Raw genomic sequence first — 20700 nt, 5'->3', positions numbered from 1 at the left:
TCCTTATAAGTTATACTCTCCTTTATATTTATATGTGGGTACCAGATCATTTCAATAATAAGAGTATGACCTTTGCAAGTGATTTGGTCTCCATGATTAAGGCACCTTGGAGAGACCCTTTACTCCTCCATTTTGTGAACAATAGTGAGAGTTGGCACCTGACACTTGGAAGAGAACTCCAATCTGAATATGACCATGATTTTGTGCTGATCTTGGACTTCCCAGATGCTAGAAACTAATTCCTGTGCTTTATAAGTAATCAAGTTTGTACATTTTGATTGGCCACTTGAATTTACTAAGACGTATCTAACTAGAAAAATAAATATATTAAGAGTATTTCTTTTGGTTTTGTTCTATGAAATATCATATTTATATTGCTTAATATATATTTTACTCAAGAATATTCTTGAAGTAGATATAATTGTAGATCCAATTGAAATAATGACAAAAACTGTAGCTTACAATTTATAAATAATTTTCCTAAGACCATAAAACTAGTAAGTAGTGAATGAGTTTAAGGACTAAATTTCGTTAATATTATCTTAACATTTTATATAAGAAAATTTTAATATTATAATAGTCATAAATCTAGATGATCACGGGATAGTCTTTGAGACTCTCCCAGAATATTATAGACTTATTCTAAAAGTTCTCATGATATAAAGGACACTTTTGGAACTTCCCTTTGGAACTGTTTTGGGGACCCATTTTTTAAAGTATCCTTTACATAGTTCTCAATTCAAGCTTAGAAATCAGATTGGATTCTTTAATGGCCCCTCCTGAGACAAATTTGTTGACAAAAGTGTAGAATGGCTGTGATCAATGACAGCCTTAGATTAAAATGATAAAGAATTGAGCACATTTCTCTTGAGTTGGCTGTAAACCAAAGCAGAAATGCTAGTCATGGATGTTCTATTATGCTGTAGCTATTCTATATTTTGTTTCTCTTGGTCATTTTCCAAGCATTGGTGTTGTTGGCATGGAGCACTGTTTTTTTCCAACTGTTACATCTATCATACCTATAAATAATTGCTTGAGCCTCGGTTGAGAAGAAAGACCCTTTAAAATACCCAAGCCACTTCTTATACCATTAAAGATGGGAAACATATCTAGCCCTTGGGTTTTTAACAATTCTTGTTTTTCAGTTTACTTCATAGGAACAGATGGCAGATTGAAGTTGTCCATTGGTGCTTGGGCCTACCCCAAGCAGGAAGTGATTAAAGCAGAGAGATACTGGGCTGTTTTGAGAATCCTATCTAAGTAAACAATGATCTTGACTTCTTCCTTTCATATTCATGAACTCCGTGGCATTGAGAAATAATTGTGGGTTGCTTTTATTTATTTATTTTTCTTTTTGCCAGATTGATTACATATTTCTTTTTCATATTGCAAGACAAAAATCTACCAGCTGGGGAATTTTCCCGCTGACAGAGGCAATGTATCATTTCCCTTGGGTCATGATGGTTTGAATGGTGATAAGACATTTATAGAAATATGACTGCCGGAGGTTAAAGGCAACCAGAACCTACTTTGGCTTAACAGATCAATGAACAATTTGAGTTGCATGCAAATTGTGTTGCTTCACAAAGGGATCCCCAAATTAAATTCTCAAAAATTTAGTATAGAACTCCTGGAAATTTTTGTGTCCCTTTCATGGCAAACATTTTATTTATGATTATCTCAATTACACACTTTTATAATTGTATTAATAAGCTATCTACTAGTAAGCTTAGTGGGCAATAAAGAAATTTATTTCTTATTATTCTATAGCCACTAATTTAGGATGTTTATCTTATTTCCATGCCCCAGGAGGCATTTTAACTTTTGATACCTAATATTCACACTTCTTCGAATTAAAAAAAAAAAAGGTATTCTTTGAACAACACCCAGCAGTGCTCAGGGCTTTCCCTTGACTCTGACCTCAGGGATCACTCTTGGCTGGATTCAGAAACCACGTGGAATACTGAGGATAAAAACAGAATCCACCACTTTCTGGGCAAATGCCCTACCCACTGTTTTGTTTCTCTGGTCCCTCACACTCATTCTTTCGAAGAAATTTTGAATAGTAGATTAAAACAAAATAAAAAAGCAGAATAGTTGTTCATTTAATATTCTGATTATAACATCCTTTATTTTTTATTTTTTAATAAAATCTTTATTTAAGCACCATGATGACAAGAATGATTGTAGTTGGGTTTCAGTCATAAATAGAACACCCCTCTTCACCAGTGCGACATTCCTACCACCAGGGCCCCCTCCCTTTTTCCCCACCCCTGTCTGTATTTGTTTTTAGTTGCTTTATTAGATGTGAGCATGTATAAGTATATCACATATTTTTATACATACAGATGTTATGAATTCGTATAAGTTGTGGGATAATAGAGCATAAACATGAGCTCCTTTGGGATCAAATCTAGGCATTGAAATATATAGGTCATCTATTCTACAAATTGAACTCCTCCTCTTTTCTTTTCCTGTCTAAACTGCTTCCATATAAAACTAATTCTTCCTTCTCTTGGATTTTCATACATTTCACAAACCTTTATGCTCCTATTCACTGCATTGTGTTGCAGCTTTTGTGAAGTTTTATTATTTCTTTTATTATTTATTTATTTATTTATTTATTTATTTATTTATTTATTTATTTATTTATTTATTTATTTATTTTTGGTTTTTGGGCCACACCCGGCGTTGCTCAGGGGTTACTCCTGGCTGTCTGCTCAGAAATAGCTCCTGGCAGGCATGGGGGACCATATGGGACACTGGGATTTGAACCAACCACCTTTGGTCCTGGATCGGCTGCTTGCAAGGCAAACACTGCTGTGCTGTCTCTCTGGGTCCATTTCTTTTATTTTTTAAACTTTATTGATTGATTGATTGTTGGGCCACACCCAGTGGTGATCAGGAGTTACTACTAGCTTTGCACTCAGAAATGGCCCGGTAGTCTGGAGGACCACATAGGTGCCTGGAATCGAATTGGGTCCCTCCCAGGTCGACTGCATGGAAGGTAAATGCCCTACCACTGTGCTAGCTTTCCTGCTCTTTGTGAATAGTTTTAATCTCATTTCCCTTTTCTTTCTTTTTTTTTTAATCAGCAAAACTGCTCAGATGAAGATGAAAATGAGGCATGTGTTCTTCAAATCAATTCACTTAGAATTTCACAGATTCCTATGATTAATAATGGGACTGCTACCTAATATAAGCCATGCCATACTATGCTATGAGAAGAATTGGGACAGAATTGAGAATAAAAGTGAAGGCAGCAACCACCATTAAGGGTTTCAAGTTTGAATATTACTTTTGTATAGGCAGATTATGATTGCTAAACATTTATCAATGGGACACATTAAAAAAAGTAGTAGCAGCTTCTGATGCAGGAAGGAAAATATTTTCTTAATGAATACTGTATGAACTTCTTTACATGAGGCACCATGGAATGTGTTGAGTACTCAAAGATAAAAATGTTGATCACAATTTTCTCTAGAAATTTTGATTCTTCTTGAAGTCTAAGACTTGGGTGAGAAATTTGAGACACGAACTTGGAAAACTATGATAGAAAACCAATGAAGTTCTTAATTCCATTGTTCAGTCAGTTCTGAATAAACATTGAATAGATTAGAGGAATTAAGAATTTTTTTTTGAAAAACAAGTGGAAATGTTTTTTCTTGGGTCTCAAAACAGTTTCAGGCGTATAACTTTTTTTGTTCGTTTTGTTTTTGGGTCAAACCTGGTGATGATCAGGGATTACTCCTGGCTATGTGCTCAGAAATTGCTCCTGGCTTGGGGGATCATATGGGATGCTGGGGGTTCTAACGGCAGTCCATTCTAGGTTAGCACGTGCAAAGCAAACGCCCTACCACTTGCACCACCGCTCTGACCCGTCAGGTGCATAACTTTTGAGGATTGTCGAGGAGCCAGGACAAAACCTTGGCAAAAAATAAAAATAAAATCTATATGTGATCCAAAGTAGGTTTCCCAGTGATGCACATTCTATGCTTCACTTACATTTTTCCTAGGCTACTTCTTAGTAAAGAATATATATTTTATCCACATGGCAATTAAAAAATAATAACACTTTTTAAATTTTTTGTCTTTGTTTTTTTTCTTTTTTCCTTTTCTTCTTTTAAATTGATATTTATAGACTCTAGAAGGAACTCCTAGATGTTTTTTTCTTTTTCCAACAGAACCACATAACATGAATCATCTTGTTCTGCCTCATGAATTAAGGGGGGAAAATGGAGGGCAACAGGATCAAACAGTCATATGAACATTGAGTAGAAATAAAAGATGATCAGACTCAAACACTAAACCCAAAGGCAATGACAACAGAATCTATACCCAATCTACAACAAACTATACACAGAGGGAGCAGTTAACACTAGCAGACCGGGGGGCAAGAGAGGGAGATATAGGATGCATGCTGGGAATAGGGGTGGAAGGAGGACAGCACTGTGGTGGAAATGGCCCTGATTTATTGTCACTATGCACCTTAAATATTACTGTTACTGTGAAAAATTTGTAATTCACTTTGGTCACAATAAAATTTATTTTAAAAAATAATGGAACTATCTCCTATAGATCAGGCTCTTATTGGCATGCCATGACTTTTAAAATGATAAAAATCTGTTATGATATGAAATTGAAGTTCTGAAATTTGACTGGGTGAAGAGGCCATGAAGTGGGCTCTAACCTTCCTGTAAACTTGAGTTTTAACTTGATGACACAGATGATGTGGCCAACTTTTTTTTTAAGTTATAAAGCAAACCCAAAATATAGAACAAATAGAATGATCTCTCTGTATATAAAGTGTAAGATAGCTTTGAGAATATCTCATTGGAGAGGGAGCATTGAGGTTAAAGTAAGTGGGTTATCCTCTCATCTAACCAATGCATCAAGTCATTGTCTGCTGTGAGAAGCCAGAGGAGGGTGGAGGGAAATGAGGGTGAGTTGCATTTTGAGGTCTGGGTTGCTGTTAGTCACTTTGTCTCTTGCTGTTGTCAAGAACAAGCAACCTTCCTTTGCCAAAACTTGTTACCCAAAGGGAACACTTTCCAAAGCTGTTGATTTCCTCCGTATGAAGGCACCATCGTTCAAAGATACAATTCCAGTAAGTACAAGTCTTTGTTTAGAAGGATGACTGAACAGGGATTTGTAATTCTGTATAAAATAAGCTTACATCTCTTTCTTTTATTGCAGAAAGACCGCATTAAACAGATACGTTTATTAAAAAAGAAAACAAAAAAGTTATTTATGGTAAGCCAGAGGGTCTTCATTTCTCTTTTTATTTCTAATTGTTGGTTTCTCTGTATTTAAATTTTTCCAGATGGCCATTAAGTAATAAGCAGGGAGATTATGAAATTTCTTTATGGTCCTCATACAATTTATTATATCTTATTTATAGAAAAATTGCAGATTCCAAGATCAACTTCTATCCTTCTTCATGGAAGATGTTTTTGGTAAACTTCCAAAAGATACCAAGGAAGTAAACTTTGTGGAAGAGTTTTACAGCTTGAGGCAAAAGTTTAGCCACTGTGTAAGTATGTACAGCAAATTATATGATTTGTTCCTAATAACTTGTCTAGAAAACAGAATATATCCATATCAAATAGTGAGTGAAGAAGATTTATATAGCCCACTTTTAATTTTGAATGGAAAAAATCATCAGGAAAAGAACTCAGATAAGTATTCTTATTTATTATTGCCAGTATTATTTCTTTTTTTTTTTTTTTTTTTTTTTGGTTTTTGGGTCACACCCGGCAGTGCTCAGGGGTTACTCCTGGCTGTCTGCTCAGAAATAGCTCCTGGCAGGCACGGGGGACCATATGGGACACCGGGATGCGAACCAACCACCTTTGGTCCTGGATCGGCTGCTTGCAAGGCAAACGCCACTGTGCTATCTCTCCGGGCCCGCCAGTATTATTTCTTAAGGAACGACATGTGTGCATTAAAGAGATTTAAAATGATAAGAAAATTATTTTTTAGTTTTTGGGCCACACTCAGTGATATCCATGGGGGTTATTCCTGGCTCTGCACCCAGGAATTATTCCTGATGGGCTCAGGAGACCATATATAAGATTAAGCCTGGGTTGGCCATGTAAAAAGCAAACACCTTACCTGTTGTAAGTACAATGACTCCTCCAGGACTTCATTTCTTTTAAACAAAAAATCCTTTCGGTATGTGAGATGGTATAACTTAGAAAACACACAGTTCTTAATGATGCAACTGGGTTTTTACAGATGAAGACACTAATAGAACCAGATCAAGATATCAAACTTTTCTGAAACCCCAGAGCTTTCTGAATTGAAAATCTCTATGATATGGTTTCTGTCTTAATCTTTAAAATGTCTCTCTGCCATCTTAATATTCAAACACAGGCAAGACCACTCTCCCCCCTTTTGACACTATGGTTTGGGGAACCATGTGTATCCCTTTATCTACTTTCAGTACCCCGTTTTCATCCAGAGTGATCAGTTTCAACATCATTGTCAAAGTGGACTGTTCACTACCCAAACTGCAATCCTAGCTCTTTGTCACAAGCTTTCTGCCATGTACTGGTCCTCCTAGCCCTCATCTTTATTGTCTCTCTATATTATTACATACTATATTTTATAATAAAAATAGCATTTCTTATTATATTTGGTTCACTTTATACCTGACTTGTAAAGTTATCTTATGAATGAAGCGAATAATATTTCTTCCTAAACACTAGTTGAACAGTTCAATAATTCACTTACTACCAGCTTTTAGGTTATTATCACATTGAGTAAGATTGTTGTTTTGTTTGTCTGTAGTCACTAAGAATCTTGAAGAGGAGACTAATCCAGTGAATAACTTGATAGTGAGGAAATAAGATCTGTGGCTCTTATTTTAAACTGAGGTGGACCCAGAGAACTGTCTCCATTGCAAAAGTTGGAAAATTTGGTTTCTTTGTAGTCTTTAGTATGAGCATTTAAAAAATCACCTTCTGTGTTTATTTTTTGCTAGAATCCTTAGTTCCTCTGTTTAAGTGCTTTCTGTTGAATCAGCCATTCGATTTAATTTTATGCTATTCTAAATCAAGTGCGTAACTCATGGTGAAGCACTGCAAATTCTTGTCAGAAGGTAAAGTGGATCTAGACACATGGAACCCCCCAATTTTTTTATTCCTTTTTTTTGGTTCAAACTATACAATGATCGTTATAATTCAAATGAGCAATATTCTAGGTGGAAAACTTAGAAAATATGCAACCATCTAGGAACCCTATTTTTCCTAGATTTATTCCCCCCCTACTACAATGTGTCAGCAGTTGTTCTTCAGGGCCAATGCAGGTTTACACAATGGAGTTGTTTCTACTTACCCAAGTGGCTGCCTCCCCCTAATGGCCAAATGCGAACACACCATCTGATCAACCCGAAACGCCTGCTATCAGAATGATGCCCTCCTTATATTTACCATCCACCTCAAATCATTTTTGTTAACATATGTTACTTTGTCTCATAAGCTATGGATTTTGTATAATAAAGCAAATAAAAAAACTTTTGTGAATACTGACTTATAGTAGGACTTATTAGTTATGCTGAACTTAGAAAGATTCCTTGCCTGTGTGGTCAATCATTTGGCCAATCATAATTTTATATTTTTGGCAATGGAAGCTGGTATCTGTTTGCTACAAATCTGCTGAGCATCTGCTCTGCAACATTAAATTAGTTCTTGGAGACGAGTTTAGCAGGAAGTAGTTTTAAAGTGTGAACTAGGTGACACTAATTTAACTGTTTTTTCCTTAAGAAAAATAGATACTAAATATAGTCAATATATAAAAAGCAAATATATAGAAATAACTACACTTGCTGTATTTCCTATTTTGTACTTGTTATTGGAGCTGGTGTGAAGAAAATGAGTCAAATCTAGACATTGTTTTGTAGGAGATATATAGTAAATGTGATGTTTGTGAGTTTGTGTGTGTAAGCATGTATTGTTTGTGTACATGTGAGCGTGTGAGTATGTGGACATGCATGTGAACTTGTGCATAGACATGTGAATGTATGATATTTGTGTTGGTAAGAGGTTGCTAATGGGGAGGAAGCAGGATGATTCTAGAAGGAAGGTATGATTCTAATAAGAGGTAAAAAGGAAAGATGATTTATTAGCTGTCCTTGTAAAGCTGGGAAATTCAGAGGAGAAATGCTTAAGTCTGGATTCTGGATGGAGCTTGAAAATGTTCCAAAAAGAGACACTGAGCATTCTGTGAGTTCTATTTTAGCAGAACCTCTATACATTTGGAAACTAGTTGAAGACTTCATCTAGTGATTAGAAAAAGAATAAAGCAACATATACTTTAATTCTAGAGTAATACTTATGATAATATGATGCTATGTGTTAAATAGAATTGCCAGTCGTGATATTGTGATATTTTTTCTTTGTCAAATGTTGTTGAGTTCTAAACAATTGAATGAAAGAGTTCCTGATTTTTTTCTAGTCACTTATTATGTCCAGTTTAAATTTGAATTTATGCCTAGATTGGTTTGTGCTCTTCTGAAAAACATACTGTTTTCCCCACCAATCTTGAAAATGGCAAAATAAGGCATAACTAACCATATAATTTCTTTCTATAAGAACATGACAATTATTGTTTTTTTTTTTTTTTTTGTCTTAAGACATAATAGGGGCTGGAGTGATTGTATAGGCATTTAGGCCTATACCTAGATACTCTGCTTTCTTTTCTTGTTTTGTTTTGTTTTTGGGTCACACCCGGAAGTGCTCAGGGGTTACTACTGGCTCTATGCTCAGAAGTAGCTCCTAGCAGGCTCAGGGGACCATATGGTATGCTGAGATTCCAACCACCATCCTTCTATATGCAAGGCAAATGCCCTACCTCCATTCTATCTCTCCAGCCCCAACTTCTTTGTTCGTTTGTATTTGTTTTTGGATACCCTGCTTTCTTGAGCCCTTTTAACCGCTGGTTGGTTAAGAGTTACCAGTAGGGTCCTTGGCCTACTGAGTATTGCTTGGGAGTCTACCTGGGCCTCCAATTTACTCAACTAGAAATGCAAAGATTTAACTTGTGATAGCTTTTACATATAATAAAATTCCTTATTTTACCAACTAAGAGTTGATTCAGGGTGAATTTGTTATTTATAGATAATGAACTAAGTGTACTTTTTCATGTACCAAGAGCAAAGTACTAAATTCTTCTTTCAAAAATTTGTAGTAGATTTTCTTAGCACAATCAAGGGACTTAGATTGAGGAAGTATTACAGTGCTGATGCTGAAGCACTAAATTGCAAAATCTCATTATTTGGGAACATAAACATATTTGGGATATATCTGACTTATTCCTGGTGGGAAATATATTATTTCAACAGAGAAAAACTATTAAAAGCAAGTTCTGGGACAACCAAGAATTAGTGGCTCCCATGCTGTCAGCTGGAGATAATCAACATCTCTTTCCTGTTTTGCAATTCACATGGAACTTTTAAGATTACTGAGAATAGTTGAAGTTACAAATCCTTTGATATTAATATCAACTGACCATTCAGCATTTTTACCCTTTTAGGCTTCTTTTCTTAAAAATTAAAATGTCCATAGCAATTAAATCATCCTGTTTTATACTTTTTTTATATAGGTGATAAGTTATTTGAAGAGGAGGAAATTACTCTTCATAGTTGGAGATTTTGTGGAACTATGTCTTCTAGGTAGCTATCAAAACACTGGGCCTTTCTCATAAAAATCTATGCATCTACTCTAAGTCAACTGATTTGCTAAATATATCAATTGACTAATGACCAACGTTTTTTTTCCTTTTTTTTATTGTGATCAAAGTGAATTACAATTTTTTCACAGTAATATTTGAGGCACATAGTGACAATGAGCATTCCCAACACCAGTGTTGTCCTCCCACTACCCCTGTTCCCAGTATGCATCCCACATCTTCCTCCTTTACCCCTGTAATGCTAGTGCAACTGTTTCTCCCTTCTACAGCTTATTGTAGATTGTATATCTATTCTGTTGTAATGACCAACTTTTTGAATCCATTACTATCATATTATTTTCATTTATTTGATTTTGGTTAACTAGCTTTATTTTTATCTTTCTGTAAAATCATAATAATTATTTTAATTATTGCTGTTAGTTTTGGTAACATATATGGTGGTATTCATAGTATTTCTGGCTCTGAGTTTAAGGATCACTCCTTGCAGTGTGTGGGGTGCTGGGAATTGAACCCAGGTAGGATACATGCAAGATAATCGCCCTACCTGCTGTACCATCTCTCCTGACCCTAAAACAATTCATTTATTTTAAAGGAGGCCAAGTAATAGAGTAAAGGGAAGAAAAGAAAACGAGGTCACAAAAATGAATATTTTTGAACATACAAACGTTATAAAATGCATTTAACTTTAGAATGCACAGGGAGATGGCATTTGCATGAGATTTTCAAAGCCTGAAATGCATTCAAACATCTGTCAGAGAAATTGCTGTAGCAAATACACTGCCAAGTTTCAGTGGCTTCCCATAAAAGTTTCATTCTTTCTCTTCCTTTCATATTGCACTTCCATTATTATCTAGGCCTGATGTATTCCATTATTATCTAGGCCTGATGTATTCAATCGGGGGCAGAGGAAAGGAAAAGGAAAGAAGATATATTAGGTTCTTACAAACCTTGCTCCAAAATTTACAAATATTATTTGTTCATGTTTGATCAAGAAAAGTCCCACACATTACAAGGAAAGAAAAAAAAATGAAACTAACGTTTTTTTTAGTGATGATTATTAAAAAATTTCTTATTGGCATGGTTTTTATGACCAGGATCAGAATTAGGCTAGATCTGTGAGCAGATTAGAAAGTATCATAGCACTTCATGAATGTGTAATAGTGAATGAAATATTTCTTTATTTTGGGTTATCCGAGGTTGAATCTATCTGTACAAAGTGATTCTCTCCATGATTGTAATCAATGCATAATGTTTTTTGGAGTATTTTATTCTCATGAACAGCAAGGGACTGGAGACCAAAATTTTTCCTAAAAATGATGTTGTAAAGACAAAATGACAAAATGAAAACCCAGTGAACTCAAATGAAATAATTTAACAGGAAAAATGGTGTAAATCGTTTGCAATTGGTTTGCAACAGTTTGGGTTACCTCTTTCTTTACAAGTTCTGGTGATGGGTGTTGTGTTTAAGGAAGAAAAGAACCGGGATGGAGTGATAGTAAAGCAGGTAGGGTATTTTCTTGCATGTGGCAGACCAGAATTTAATTCCCAATACCTAAATGGTCTCTTATGCACAGGAATGTATGATCCCTGAGCATAGAGCAGGAGTAACCCTTGATCACCATGTGGTAGTCTTCTCCTCTCCAAAATAATGAGAAAAAAAAAAAAGAAGAAAGAAAAGCAAGTGCATTCTGGTTCTGCTTTCTAGAACTTATGATTTAAGAGTAATATAAAACAAAGAGTTTAGCAAATCATAAAATGTAGTATGTAACAGGAATACATTTTTCTGCCCGATGAAATTACTGTGGAAGCCCATAGGAAGGAGATCATTCTCTCTGTTATGAAACTTGAGTGCATTGGGAGAAAGCTCATATATTAAAAGAAGTGATATTTAAATATAATTTAAATAATGGATTAATGGGAAAAGGAAGATAGGGAAAGAAACTTGAATAAAAAAACAACCTTCAACATGCCATATTCAGAAATTTGCCACTAGGTTAATTATCTTATCACAATATGGTGATTTACAATTCTATTCTTCTTTTTTTACTTGTAAGCTGGGAAAATTCTTTAAGCAGATTTAAATCTTTCCTAAATATTTGACAATTCTGTTCTGATAAACTCAACATATAAGAAAAGCAGTATTAATACTAAATTTGTTTTCTTTAATTACTAATTTTCAATTTATGGAGTTAAATTTTGCATGTATTTAAGATGACCCAAATTATTATTATTTTTTTTTTTTGGTTTTAGTTTCATTATTAACACAGGGATTTTAAACAAACGTTTTATTTTTGAAAAATCTTTATTTTTTTCTTACCCATATTTTTTTGGGTGAGGAGTTCTGTGTATAAGAATCGTTCCTGGAAGTGCTCTAGGGTTCATATGTGGTTGCAGGCATCAAACCTGGGCCTACGCTGTGCAAGTTAACCACTTTAATGATCAGTGTTATATTCCTGGTCCCTAAAAATATTTTTGATTTGTATAGGCCTACCTGTCTTTGAAAATTTAAATATAAGTCAACAAAAAATGACATCATTGGCATCACTTTAAATATAACTTTAAGGGGCCGGGCGGTGGCGCTAGAGGTAAGGTGCCTGCCTTGCCTGCGCTAGCCTTGGACGGACCGCGGTTCGATCCCCCGGCGTCCCATATGGTCCCCCAAGCCAGGAGCAACTTCTGAGTGCATAGCCAGGAGTTACCCCTGAGCGTCAATGGGTGTGGCCCAAAAACCAAAATATATATATATATAACTTTAAGCATCTTAGTTTCTAGAACTCAAAGTCTAGTCTCTCAGTAACTTTGTAGTTGAGTTTGATTTTATTGTTACTGTTAAGATTTTTGACATTTTTTCAGAACATGATAAATACATTTTTAATTATTTGTAACTTAGATGATATAATTAAATTGCTAATAAAAAGTTATGTGGGGCCCAACAAAGTATCTCAATGGGTTGAGGGTGTTCTTTGCCTGTGGGTGGTTCAATGACCGGTGCCAGGGAGAACTAAGAACTGAACTAGGGAAAATCCTGAGTACTGCCAGGTATGCCTTTATCCCCCCAAACAAGTATGTTATGGTGATGTAAACATTCTTATTTTTGTGATTTTTACTAACATAACGTTCAGAATGCTGATTAATTTAGTATATATAAGAAAAAAAGTTAGAGTTTTCTGTAATACACACTAAGTTAAAAGTTGCTTAGTTAGATTAATAAAATAATTTGCCTAATTTCTAGTGATGAAAGTTGCAACTGAAAAGAATACCATTAGTTTTAACATTTCATTATTTAGTTTAATTAACACTTTGAGAGCCCAATAAGTCATTGATAATTAGAGTGGTACATTTCTTTATATTGATTGAATGTAATTCATTTTAAAGGCCAATAAGTCTTGGAAAATAGAACGCTGTGTCTCCAATTTTTTTTTTGTGACAAGCTGGATAATTAATTTGTACAACTAATTGAAAGTAGCTTATCAACTTGTGAAGTTTGGGCAATAAATTATTCTTAAAAGTTTTTAAATTGCAGTTGGAACTGATAAAACCAGTGATAGAAAGTGAGACCAATCCTATTTTATTTATCAACTGCCAAGTCCAAAATCTGTTTCCAACAACATCAATAATTTCATCTTGCAATTGTTGGAAAAATTAAATAAAATAATATATCAAAGAATTAAATGTGTCAGAGTTCTGAAAAATTATTAGTTTTACCTTTGGCTCCTCATAAATAGAACACTATATTCTTCTATTTACATTTTCTCATCAAATTTTTGAAAATGTTTCTCTTAAACAGATATCTTTTAAGTTCCTTACGTTAGTGCCAATATACTTAATAGTTATAACTTATAGTAATATTTGAATTCATTCGAATTTTATATTAAACATTTTTTAATTTTGATTCTGGTGCCACACCCACTGGTGTTGAGGACTTCTTCTGGCTCTGTACTTAAGGGTCACTCCTGGTAGAAACTAGGGGATTGAAATGATGTGAGTGACATGCAAGGCAAGCACCCTATCCACTGTACTATGGCTCCAGCTTCAAAAATATTTAAATTTAAAGTTAAAGAGATTATCTCAATGTAATTGGTTTTATTTTATTTTGGTAAATCTATTTTCTGATTTTTATAGAGTCTCTTGCTCACAAATTCATTAATTTGATTATTGATATATAACTTTTATGTGAAAATTATGGAACAGAGCTCTATTTGTATGTGTACTTAATTGCTTAGATTCAGACTAATGAATATAATATCTTTGAGGAATTTTTAGAAATTATGCATAATAGAGTAATAAAATTATACCAGCCTAGTTATTTAGTCTTACTCCAGGGACTGGATCCAATGATGCGTGGGAAACCATGTGGTTTCAGTAATTTGAGTTTTGTTTGGGTACATTCCTGGGATATTCCCAAAATGCTACAGTACCTCCTCTTTCCCTTTTGTAGCTTTTTTGGGGAGAGGGTAAAATTTTAAGAAACAAAGGTGTTTAAGAGTAGGAACTATCTCAAACATTAATGTCAACTAAAATAACACTCCCTGTGCCCTACCAAAATGAACACAGAGAATGATTTCTATCCAGTTTGAAGTGAAATAAAATCCCTAAGATGCCAACTATGTCCTCATAGTTCTTAAGTGTTTGTGAAAATATTGAGTATGTTTATAAGAAGATGTAAAATATTAAGATTATTTTTGTAGAAAGGATATGAAGCTGCTCTTCGAGAAGTTAATTGAGCACTTAATTTTCTGAAAGTATGCCTTTCATGCTGTCCATTTTATAATCTGTGTTTTCTTTTTTTTTCATAATGATTTTATTTTGACCAAAGTGGATTACATATCTTTCACACTAATATTTTAGGTATATATTGACATTGGATAGGGGAAATTCCCACCACCAAAGTATAATCTGTGTTTTCTATTTATCAGAGTTATCTATGGAGAGAGTTTTTATGGGGGGGAGCTATTCCAGAGATCCAGGGTCTCACAAATGTGTGGTATGTACTCTATCACTGAGTCAGGATTTTCCAGTTTTGTTTTAGCTTTCTTATGCAATGCAAATGTGTATTGCTTCTCAAATTGATGAGAATAATGGGAATCTCAAATTCAAGGATTATATTATATGCTCATCCTTTTATTTATTAATTTTTAAAGAACAAAGATATAATGACTAAGGCCTATTGCAAATCTTTTTTGTTTGTTGTTTTTGTTTTTTTGTTTTTTTTTTGGGGTAATACCTGGCAGTACTCAGGGGTTACTCCTGGCTCTATGTTCAGAAATCATTCCTGGCAGGCTCAATGAACCATATGGGATGTCGGGGATTCGAACCATCGACCCTGTAAACTATTTTTAATTTTTGTGGATTTTAAAGTTTAAATAATGTTCAGGTTTCATTCTTTGATTTATTCACTCAACACATGTAGTATTTGCTGAATACTCTTCCAGATGCAATCTGAATTATGGCAGTACAATCTGTCTGATTGATTGGGTTTGCAGACATTTTTACAGCAGTGAGAAAAGGGAGAATCTGTCAGGTCAGATCTTTATTAGAGCTCATTTATAGTAAATGGAGTTCAAGCCATTAGAATGCACCCCATAAACCAGCATAACTTTAGGGCAATACCGGTACTACCCAGTCTCCCCCCCCCCCCTCAGAACTTTATTTTCCTTCACTATTCTCTTTGCTTTGCTTAACAGAGCATGGATGAGGTCAGAAGCTTTTCTGGTACTTTATACCCTGCTGTGAAAATATATTGCCAACCAATTACTGTGGGCAGAGGGCATAGTCAACATGAATGTCTTCCTGATATTAAACTTCTGTAAAGAGCTTCTTTAATCTCCTCTTCTAGTATAAACCTTTAAATTGTAACTGCCATATTTGCTATTGCACTGCATGATTTACTTCTGCATTTTTGTTGGCCCTTGCAGCTAAAAACACTTAATAGTGTCCCTGGAAGTAGATCAATGTTGATTCTTTTCATAAAGCCATCATTTCCCCCTTATTGTAAATTTTGGAACAATTACTTTATGTTCAATAATTTCAGACTAGAAGAATATAGCATCTAATCAAAATTGCCATTTAACAAATAGTAGACTACATTCTTTCCATATTAATTATCTTGATTGGATCTTTCTAGAATGGTAGATTCATTTGAAAAACAAATGGACAAAAGAAACAAATTTTCTCTTCCACTTAACCTTCACCTCTCCTCCTCTTCCTTTTCCTCTTCCCATTTGTTCTCTCTTCCTTCTCTATTACCTTTTCTTGCTTCTCCTTTTAAGTTTTATACAGCCATTTTCAATATTTCTGCTTATATACGAAAGCAGAAATCTTTGAACCAAAATCCCCTTGGAATTAGGTTTTGAAGATTTTTAACAAGTGATTGGCTGAATTGAATATTTCATTGTTAAAACTTTTAGAATAATATAATAGTTTTAAATATAGATTCTGAGGCCAGAATGCTTGAATTTAGCTCTCAGATCCTCCAACTACTGTGTGAACATAAGCAGAATTTTCACTTCTATGCTTTAGTTTTCAATCTGTAAAAATGGGAATGAAAGGAATACCTCCATCTTGGAGGACTGCATGAATGGATGTCACAAAAACCTGCAGATCAGAGGCCAGAGAGGTGGTGCAGCAGTAGGGCATTTGCTTTGCACTAGGCTGACCTAGGACGGACTGCGGTTTGTTCCTCAGCCATATGGTCCTCTAAGTCAAGAGTGATTTCTGAGCGCATAGCCAGGAGTAACCCCTGAGCGTCACCGGGTGTGACCCCAAAACAACAACAGCAAAACAGATCAGTATTTGATGGCAAAAATGAAATAAAATTCAAAGCACATTTTGATAGTCTCCCCGCTACCCCCAAAGAAGTTCTCAGATTTCTGTCTTTTCTGTCTTCACCAAAGGGAAAAAAATCAGGATAGAGATTCTGAATTTTCCCTCTAATAATTATCGCTTATTTTGTTCATTTTTGTATCAGAACTATTTTGTCTTGGAGCCACACCTGGTGATGCTTAGAGTTGACTCTCAGTGATCCCTTCAGTTGGGCTTGGCGGACCATTTGAGATGCTGAGAATTCAACCTTGATTGGCTTTGGGCATGGCTCTAGTGTCCAATCAGAACTATTTAATTCACTAACAGTTGCTCATCATTAGAGTCTAGTGAACAATCTGCCATATGGGAGGTCCTCAAGAACCCTTGTGTAATGAATGAATAAATGATCCTCAATATGTCACATGTTGTTTTGGCTTCATAGCTTAAGTTTGGGTTGATTTGTCCTTTTCTCTTCCTGATTTAAACATAGCTTTGTTTCTTCCCCTTGTCATTATTGTGATGGCCAGGCATGTTACACATACCTAAGTGTAATGCTGGCACACTCAGCAACAGTGCTCACACAGGATAGTGTTCTTTTAGTTGCAAATTTTGCACACTTAATAGGGCTTTAGGGCACACTTTAGGGCTTGCGTACATATTCTGGTTATAGTTCTCACCAGGAGTCGCTGTTATGCTCATTTTGCTCACCAGAAGTGGTATTTCCTGACTAGTTCTCATACATCTTTCAGTTTTGGTGTTTGCCAGAGGACACACCCCTTTAATCGTGGTGTTTACTCCTTTACATGTGTATCTGGTTTTAGCGCTACTGGAAATGCTTGTGGTCCTGGGACACTGACAGCTGAGCTGCCCAGGTTATATTCTGTGCACTGGATCTTTGGAATCTAACCCTAAAAGCCCTCTCTCCAGAAGCCTATCTCATCTTTCTGCAAAGTCTGATCCGAAGGCAGAGTCCCCGTTTGGACATAGTCATGGCACCATCATCACGTCTTCAAGCACTTGGAACAACATTCAGAATGCAAATCAATTTTATTTATTTTAGCTATTTTATCCTATTTAAGAAAGAAGTCTGGGGGCTGGAGAGATACTACAGTGTGCAGGGTGCTTGAGGTGCATGCAGCAAACGTGGGTTCAATCCCCGCACCCTCTGAGCACAGCTAAAAGTGATGCTTGAGTATAAGTAAGTTCTGAGCACTTCCAGGTATGACCCAAATAGCCACCATCACCACCACCACCAATGCCCAAATGCCTTCATGCTAACCCCTTTCCCTTTTCTTTGTGTTCTGGCTTATAAGAATAAACCTGGTGGTTGACATTGGCCAGGCTTTATTTTAACAGGTGTTTTCACAATTGCATACATGAGCTCTATGTAATTTAATGATTATAACAGTGTGTTTTTCATGAAAAACCCTTATTGATAGAACCTCCTGAGAGACCTTGAGTAAATGATTTAATTACCTTGGCCTTGGGTTCCCTTTTGATTATGATTTTAATCCATCCTGATCTATTAAGGACTGTTCTTGTACTAAAGTTTTATGAGTAAAATCATAGTGGATGTATAGACATTCTCCTTCCTTCCTTCCTTCCTTCCTTCCTTCCTTCCTTCCTTCCTTCCTTCCTTCCTTCCTTCCTTCCTTCCTTCCTTCCTTCCTTCCTTCCTTCCTTCCTTCCTTCCTTCCTTCCTTCCTTCCTTCCTTCCTTCCTCCTCCCTCCCTCCCTCCCTCCTATCTCTCTCTCTCTCTCTCTCTCTCTCTCTCTCTCTCTCTCTCTCTCTCTCTCTCTCTCTCTCTCAGGGGGAGGGGATTTGGCCCACACCTGGTGACGCTCAGGGGTTACTCCTGGATATGCGCTCAGAAATCTCTCCTGGCTTGGTATGGGATGTCTGGGGATCAAACCGAGGTCTGTCCTAGGTCAACTGCGTGCAAGGCAAACGCCCTACCGCTGTGTCACCGCTCCAGCCCCACCTTTCTCTTTTCTTTAATTAACAGTAGGGACATTTTTGGAGATTAAAGAGATACTAGTTTCCTCCTACTTGATTCCTAAGCAATTCCTGTGTTCAGAGAAGGTTTAACAATTCATTTCCACCATGGAGACAGGTAGACTCTCCCAACTTACTTGCGGTTGGTCTTTTTAAGACACCTCTCTGTACCTTCTCATTTCAAAACTAGTATTAAATATCTGGTACTTCCTCCTGGCATTCTAAACCAGAATATTGTACTGTGTAATGCTTTATTCAAAAAGTAATGTTTTTGTTATTCTCATGTTCTCCATATTTTCCACACCATTTTTGTTCATTTGTTGCAATTCTGCTTACTTACTTTCAGCTTCCGGAAAGCATCGTATCATTTCTTCTGCAAAGTCTTTGCATATCTTTTCCTCTGCTGAAATTGCTGTCTCCTGTACAGCCTCCTATTCCCTCCTAACTTTCTTTGTGCAGCCGACTTCTCTCACTTTTAATGTCCTCATTTAAATACTTATTTAAATGTAAGTTTTGAAGAGCCTTCTCTGACCATCCAATCAAAAATAGATCAACCTGTAACTCCCTACGATCAAATCTTCTGGTTACAAACACAGGTTAAATGAGAAACTTCTTTTTGTTTGTTTGTAATCATCATCATCCCCAAGAAACTATACAGTCTGTGATAAACAAACTACATGATACTTGTTTCCCAGTGTATGTTCATTACATACCTCTTTAATCAATGCTTGTCAATGGTTTTGGTGAGTATAATTAGTGCCTTTTCAACAAAATAACCTATATTTACCATTGATTTCTTAGTTTTCCTGTACTCTATCAACTAGAGAGATGAAACCCATTACGAGGATGAAAAGAAAATTTTATGGAGTAAGTATTTCAAAGTTTTGTTTTTTAATACCTTGCTTTTAAAAAAATATTTAAAATTTTGTTATTCTTGGTTCTTTCCTTGCAGATTGGAACAAAAGGAATCTACAAAGCCATCAGTGAACTAGATATTCTTCTTTCCTGGATTAAAAATTTCTTGGAACGTGTTAAGTATTAGTAAAGTCCCAACAGTAATTTAATTATTATTTTTAAATTTATAAGCATCACCAGAAATAAATGTATACAGTGTATTTCAACAGAAATTTTCATGTAATGGTGATAATAAATCACATGTCTTAGAATAGCCTATGGAAGTTTAATATAATAAAGTTTTGGATAAAGTCAATTGTCAATAATATATATACATTTCCTGTACTTGAAAACATTGCTTGATTCTTGAATATGTTCTATTATTCTCCAATTATTGTACAAATATGACCAGAATTAACTCTTGTAATATTTGTGTTTGTATGTGTGTATATAAATGACAAATTTGGAGTATATTATTTTTTGTTAGTAGGCTAAAAGAGATGTTATTTACTATGTATGATTTTTTTCTACTTAAGATTTTGATATACCAGTGTAAACTGAGTTCCTAACAGATAAGATGCTGTGTTTCTTTCACTGTGTTTCTTTCCCATGCCAGTATGATAGAATTTCAGTGGATTCAATTAATTGGTCACACATGAAAACTAAGTACTCTAAGGTCACAAAGTGAAATGATGGTAAAGCTTATTCATATATTCCTTCCAGATTCTGTACAAATTAGTACATTTTTACAGAGGCCAAATAAAAGTCTAAACACATGAGACTTTTAAACTAAACATTTTCATATTCTCTTAAAACCTTACATGTAAAGCTAGCCTTTAATTAAATGAGAAACATAATCAATACATTGTTTTGCACTAAAGAAGCTACTTCCCAGCTATCAGCACTTCCTTGTGACTCCGATGATTTCATATAGCAATTCAGGTCCCAGTTTGCTTCCACAAATGTTCATCTTGCCTTGACTATACAACATCATGAACTGGTCTATTGTTGTATAAATGGGCAGATTTTCCCAAGTGCATAAATGGATTTTGTCTTTGACACCTTTTCTCTATATTGCTTTCCCATGCTTATGTCTTTTAGATTTAATGTCATTGTTCTATTCACTTTGTACTTCTCTGAATTAAGTTCATATTCCAAAAATTTTTTTCTTCACAGCCCTTTGACTTTTCAAAGTAATCTGTAGAAACACTCTATGTTCTCATTCCTTTCCACTAGGGACCTTTTTTCATTGGAAAAATTTATAGGAAGGGAATAAAGGAGCAGAGGAGGTTAGATATTTCCAGAAAAACTGAGTACCC

At 35.2% G+C, this 20700-nt stretch overlaps 1 protein-coding gene across 1 annotated transcript; it reads left to right on the top strand.

Annotated features, from left to right (window-relative positions):
• The first annotated feature begins 4936 nt into the window (after positions 1-4936).
• IL26 (interleukin 26) lies at positions 4937-19529 on the top strand. The gene is made up of 5 exons (XM_049783024.1): positions 4937-5107; positions 5197-5253; positions 5402-5533; positions 19289-19354; positions 19440-19529. The coding sequence occupies exons 1-5, from the start codon at positions 4937-4939 to the stop codon at positions 19527-19529; spliced, it is 516 nt and encodes a 171-aa protein (XP_049638981.1).
• The last annotated feature ends 1171 nt before the right edge of the window (positions 19530-20700 follow it).

Source organism: Suncus etruscus, chromosome 11 (assembly GCF_024139225.1).
Source record: "Suncus etruscus isolate mSunEtr1 chromosome 11, mSunEtr1.pri.cur, whole genome shotgun sequence".
In the NCBI taxonomy this organism is placed as follows: Eukaryota; Metazoa; Chordata; class Mammalia; order Eulipotyphla; family Soricidae; genus Suncus; species Suncus etruscus.
Note: the sequence above shows the minus strand (reverse complement) of the source record. Positions and strands in the feature narration are given on the sequence as shown.

Excerpts from the sequence above, each read along its gene's own strand:
- IL26 (XM_049783024.1), top strand. The coding sequence starts at position 4,937 with ATGAGGGTGAGTTGCATTTTGAGGTCTGGGTTGCTGTTAGTCACTTTG. Across the intron at positions 5,108-5,196 it reads CGTTCAAAGATACAATTCCA|AAAGACCGCATTAAACAGAT; the intron begins GTAAGTACAAGT and ends CTTTTATTGCAG. Across the intron at positions 5,534-19,288 it reads GGCAAAAGTTTAGCCACTGT|TTTTCCTGTACTCTATCAAC; the intron begins GTAAGTATGTAC and ends TTGATTTCTTAG.